At 37.0% G+C, this 6,000-nt stretch overlaps 1 protein-coding gene across 2 annotated transcripts in view; it reads left to right on the top strand.

The window, feature by feature from the left end:
• LOC131049108 (beta-ketoacyl-[acyl-carrier-protein] synthase III B, chloroplastic) overlaps nucleotides 1-5,697 on the top strand; it is a 74,075-nt gene extending 68,378 nt beyond the window's left edge. The window contains exons 6-9 of one of the 2 annotated variants that reach the window (XM_057983131.2): nucleotides 4,275-4,339; nucleotides 4,565-4,787; nucleotides 4,892-5,139; nucleotides 5,435-5,697. In XM_057983131.2, the coding sequence (XP_057839114.1) occupies nucleotides 4,275-4,339; nucleotides 4,565-4,787; nucleotides 4,892-5,113 (510 nt within the window). In that variant the 3' untranslated portion in view covers nucleotides 5,114-5,139; nucleotides 5,435-5,697. Of the gene's footprint in view, nucleotides 1-4,274; nucleotides 4,340-4,564; nucleotides 4,788-4,891 lie in introns of both variants that reach the window. The other variant, XM_057983129.2, reaches the window with a different exon arrangement.
• The last annotated feature ends 303 nt before the right edge of the window (nucleotides 5,698-6,000 follow it).

Here is a 6,000-nt window from a genome sequence, read left to right on the forward strand (position 1 = left end):
CCTTTACAAATGAGAGCACCGAGCCTTATATAGACTTCTCATTACAATGAATGGCTCGGATTGATTTAAGATCAATGGCCAAGATTACAAGATAAAACCCTAATCAGGGTTTGTTACAACTACCATTACATTGGCTAATGAGAGATGAGGGTAGGTAAGATAAATAATATTTGATGTAGCGCCACGTGTCACCTATTCCCTCCTTGAATGAATGCTGACTTGGTACCCTTTGATTGAACAAATGGTGACTGGGATACCACCTCAGCTTGCCTTGTAGACTTAATCAATTTGCCTTGAACATTCTTCATGATGCTTAGAATTCCTTGTGATACTTTGCATTTCACCCTTATGTTAGGGAATTCTCCTTGAGCTATTTCCTCCTTAACGTTCTTTGGCTTTGAGATTCCTTGGTGTAGTTCCCGATTCCTTAACGTGAAAGCCTTTGTGCTTATGTTTTGAACTTGCTTTCCTTCATTTGTTCGCCGTCAAGGTGAACTCTTCTTCATGTTTGAGCTAGTCCACATCTTTGCTTTTGGAATCGTTGTCTTGAAATCCTCTTCCAATCTTTGAAGTGTTGATCTTCCCCATCCGCATTTGTTAACAGACCTGTAAAACAAACAAACATTGCATCAAACACCTATGGGATAAACTTTATTTCAACCTTGGTGGAAAATCGATCATCACAAGGACAGTTCAATTCCTAAAACATCTGCATTATCTTTGTCCATTTCTTCACTCGGTGGAAATATGATGCTTATAGGGACTACTTTGTCCCTTGCTTTGTAATTCGCACCTCAAGTGGAAATCCGACCCCCATTAGTACTCATTGTCCTTGAAATTTTTTTGTTGATTTGATCACCATTTGATGGGGTGGAAATTTGAACCCCATCAGGACACTTCAATGTTCCTCTTTTTGTCCTCACAAATAATTTTCCAAAAATAATTAAGGTTCTGATTTCAAATAGTTTTTAGACTTGTAAGCTAATGAAAATCAGAAATTCAACATTAGGTAACACAAATTCTAGATAATACAAGAGATTTGATCAAAATCTGGAAAATTTGTCCTCATAAAACCTAATTTTCAGATTTAGGATGAGTCTGATTGCAATAAATAAGTCTGAAGCCACCCTTGTAAACTCAGAAAATGTTCTCAGTACACCCCTCTAAGGTCTGAAAATGGCCTCCATAAGTCTGAAGACACTGAAAATGATAAATATCAGTGCCTGGAAGTGGTCACAGCCATGTCATACACTTGTACTTGAATTATTTCACCCTTCCAAGCCCCAAAATGGCCAGGCCTGGGCACAACTAGGTGGCTGGAAATGTCAAATCAGTTTGAAGACAATGCTGGGAATGTAGCTTCAGCCCTGTACCAGCAATGGTGTCTTCACATTAATGTCCTTAATCCTCAAAAATGGTGTCCAAACAAAATCGCCTTTGTGCAATGATACTGGAAATGAAATGTCCTAGGTAAGGACCAGCAATGGTGTCCATGGATAATGTCATAAATGTGCCCAGCTATGGCGTCAAGCTCAAATCTGGATGAAGTCGCAGCTCTCCCACAATGATGCCAAACATGAAGTTCCTCCAAATTGCCAAAATTGTGGCTCAATTAGCCACACAAAAATTGTTGTCACTTCCCTCTAATGGTGGCGCTAGGCATGATTGGGCAAAGTCGCCCCTTTCAATCTGTAGCTTGCCTTCAACAATGGTGTCTAGATGACACTTAGACATAAATCGCTCAGTTGGAATCTTCAATTTGGCTTCAATCACACATCCAACTGTCACATCAAGGCAATATAATAATAATATAATGCTGGCTGGGCATACTTATTCATGGTTTCACCTTGATATTTCACTACACAAGCAATGTGGGATTAAAAAACTTGATTCATAATAGCTCGGTGGAAAATTGATTTGCCTTGGGATCACATATGTGCTACGTTACTAGGAGACCCATCTCCTACCCCCTAAGACGTGTACTGGTACCGAAGACGCGTCTCCGGTACCGGAAATGTCTCTGGAAACTTCCCAATGCACAAGCCACTTAGATTGGCTATGGTACCAGTATCATAAGCAATTTTAATTTCAATTTTTGTTCAATTTTAAATTTAATGTTAAACTTTACCATTGTTTATGTTTTCAAAGTTCTATGTCATGATATTTTCTAGAAATTATTAAATTATTAGTAGAAAAAATTGGTGTCTTGAAGTAGCCCCGTCTCCTATTTTTGAAAATTAGCCGTATGAGTGCCGGTACCAGTCTCCAAGTACCTCGTCTCTCGGTAACCTTGCATATATGCCATTAAATAATTGTTGCCGATCATTAAATAATTGTAACAAGGCAAAAATCATTAAATTTGGGCACATTTGTCATTTAAAATCTTTCACTTGCATTCAATTTGGGCCTCTTGGGGAAAATCGATCCATATTGGGACAAAAGTTTGCATTAAATTTTATCATAACTCATCACAAATGGCCATTGGGGAAAAACGTACCCTATTAGGACACTTAAAATCACATCAATTCACTTTACTTTGTCCCAAAAATTCAACTTGGGGAAAAGTGACATCAATCAGGATAATTAAAATTCATTCATTTGTTCATCTTGCCCACACATTTGATCCTTGGGGAAAATTGGCCTCTATCTAGACACATAAAACTTGCCAAAACTTCTTCAATTTGTCCAAGGGAAAAACGCACATCATCAGGACAAGGTAATTTTGTCCACAATTAACTCTGCATCCTTTATTTTTATCCTTGGGGAAATTTGCACCTCATTGGGACACATTGTGGTACCATACTTAGTCAATTTTTCCTCCAGTGGAAAAACGTGGTCCATCAGGACACATTGTGCGGAAAAACATGTTCCATCGGGACAACTCATTTGTAGGCCTTAATTTCATGTTTTCCATCGGGACTATGATGATTTTCGCACTAAAAATGCCCAGACTTATCAAATTTCATCATTTCGCATCGGGATTTGCATCATTTTAATTGGATTTGAGTGGGGGAAAATAGGGGTTCATTAGGATTTTGTGCATTTTTAACTTGTTTTACCCCCTAGGAGTGAAAAAACAACTCCTATAGGGACTTTTGATGCTCTAGCACAAAAATCACATTACAACATTTTATCATTTTATGCTCTCATTTCAAGGCAAAATCAAAACTCAGCACTTAGCAAGAATAATCAAAACTCTAAGGCAACCTAACACTTCAGATCATTTTAACAATTTTAACACCTTTTTGCATCTCAACATCACACCCTCTCATAAGCAAAGGCTAAAAATAGGGAACTACTGCTAAACCAAGGCAACCTAAGCAAAACATCTACCCTAAAAAGCGAAAATGTGGGGGGTCCCCATTTGCAATGGGGTGATGTGTGAAAATGTCACAACTCTCCATCCCATTTTGGTAGTGTTATCACTGCAAAGCCAAAAACTGTTATGGCTTCAAATGTATTAAGATCTTGATATTCTCATTGCTATGAATGGAATGAATAACTTTCTAACTGTTGTATTCTCTATTGAACATCAAGTTTTACTGATTTTATAACTATAAAGTTCTTTTGAAGACCTTAATGTGTTCAGAAAAACCAAAACTGGCTAAATTTTAATACTTTGTGAGAAGACACACAATATGGTGACTGAGATGTGATTAAATACTTGCTCTTGAAGTAGTAGACTAATGGCTGGATACGGATTTGCCTATCTGGATACATTGAGATATCTACAAAACAACTGCATTACAGTATTGTTGTCATGTGGTATTCCTTGTCATAAACAGTCTAAAACATTTCTTTGTAAAATTCGTAAATCTTCAATATTGTTCTAACTTCTTACCATTCTCTCATACCCATCCACAAACCACTTTTCTTTATTGTCTCAATGTTTCTTTAGCTTTAAGTGTCAAGTATTGTTTCTACCATTCTGTCATACCCATTCACAATCCGTTTTTCTTTCTTTCCTAGATACGGTAGCCAATTCATAGTTGTGAATTGAAGTACTTATGGTAGACAACTGTGTAAAGATTTTTGTGATCCAAAACATTAAACAAATTTTTTAACACAGTTGTCTACCAGAAGCTTTCCAATTCACAAGTGATGGACTTTGGAAATATCAAGTCTTTAATCCATGCTTATGTTTTCTTTTTTATGTTGTACTTGAGATATCATCATGCGATACAATGAGTAGAAAGAGTGAGGGATAGGACCGAGTCAAAAAAAGTTCATGGGGTTGATCTAATGTGTTTTTTTTTTGTGTGAACATTCCACAGGCAGCTGATGGACATGAGGATGGTTTGCTTGGGTTTGATCTGCACAGTGATGGGCATGGCCAAAAGTAATGATCATATTGCTTTACAACATTTTATGTCGTTATCAATAATGTATTGTGAAAAGGTTTATTTATGACTTTTGCTGATTGATGCAGATATTAGGTTAATAGTGTTGAAGATTATTGTCAATTTATTGGGTCTATTTGGGAGTAGCAAATTATTAATGAAATACAACTACCTGAATGTTATCACTATTGAAGGCCTTCTAAATTTCTAATCATTTTGTGCAGGCACTTGAGTGTGGCTGTCAAGGGAAGTGGTGCAGTGAAGGATGCAAGTAGTTCAAATGGTGCAGCACTTGTGCCCCCAAGCAATTCATCTTATTCTTGTATTCAAATGAATGGAAAAGAGGTCTTCCGTTTTGCGGTACGTTGTGTGCCACAGACAATTGAAGCAGCTATGGAAGAAGCTGGATTGACTGCATCACATTTAGATTGGTTACTGCTCCATCAGGTGAGGTTCAAAATACTTTTTGGACCCAGACTTTTTTGTTTATTTGTGAATTATGAGGCATGTGCAAACAGAATGCAGTCATCTAATTCTTGGGATTTCTGTAGGCAAACCAAAGGATTATTTCAGCTGTATCTGAACGGCTGCATATTGAACCTGATCGTGTAATTTCAAATTTAGCTGATTATGGTAACACAAGTGCTGCATCTATTCCTTTGGCTCTTGATGAAGCTGTTCGAAGTGGAAAAGTGCAAAGTGGTCATATCGTGGCAACTGCAGGTTTTGGAGCTGGACTTACATGGGGTTCCGCCATTGTAAGATGGGGTTAAGTGCATAGCAATCAATCGAAAGAAAGGTGAACTTAGACATGAGTTTTATTTCACACAGAAATTCAAATTATACGAGTCAAATCATTGATGCTGAGAGGAAACTTTGTGCATGCCCAGCATCGTTTCCTCTACTATTCCTTTGCAATTCTTTTCAAGTTCATGTATACGAGGGCTTGGGGTTTTTTTTCTTTTTATTTCTATTTTTGTATTCGATGAGGGATGGAGATTTAGCAATGTAATAGAGTACTGCTAGAAATTTTTTCTGGGCAGTGTTCTAGACTTGATAGATACTAACTTTAACATCAACATCAATTAATGCAGGCTTTACTTCAAAGCCTGTGGCATGACAATTTAAGGATAATATTTGTGTACAGAGAAAAGGTAAAGCAGCCCATTTTGTGCCCTTTACTCAGAGTGACTTAGGCAACCTATTGCATGCTTCTAAAAGATGATCATTTAAGGCCTTGCGAAATGATATTTTGGTTGTAGTCGAAGAAGATTGGGGGGTTGTCATATTATCCTGGACCTGAATGACTTACACGCAGTTAAGCAATTTTAAATAATTCGTACTTGATTATCCACAATTAGGCAGGTGATAGAATTGATCTTTATGGCAGGTACATGGCCTTATATTAGCAACATTTATTTTCTTTATATGCTTATTTTGTTTTTTCACTTAACGGAAGCACAATCAGGTGAGGCATAAGGCACTTTGTGTCTCTTTCTTGTCTCAGAAGTTTATTTTTCACTCTTCTGAAAAGCTTTGACTGGTTTCATAATTTCTCTTGTTTCTCTTTTTTAACTGCCTTTGGCTTACACTCTTATGGTTGACTTTATGCAATCATTAGTTAAAATATATTGTACATCTTCTGATAATAAAAAATGAA

Source organism: Cryptomeria japonica, chromosome 3 (assembly GCF_030272615.1).
Source record: "Cryptomeria japonica chromosome 3, Sugi_1.0, whole genome shotgun sequence".
NCBI classification, from domain to species: Eukaryota; Viridiplantae; Streptophyta; class Pinopsida; order Cupressales; family Cupressaceae; genus Cryptomeria; species Cryptomeria japonica.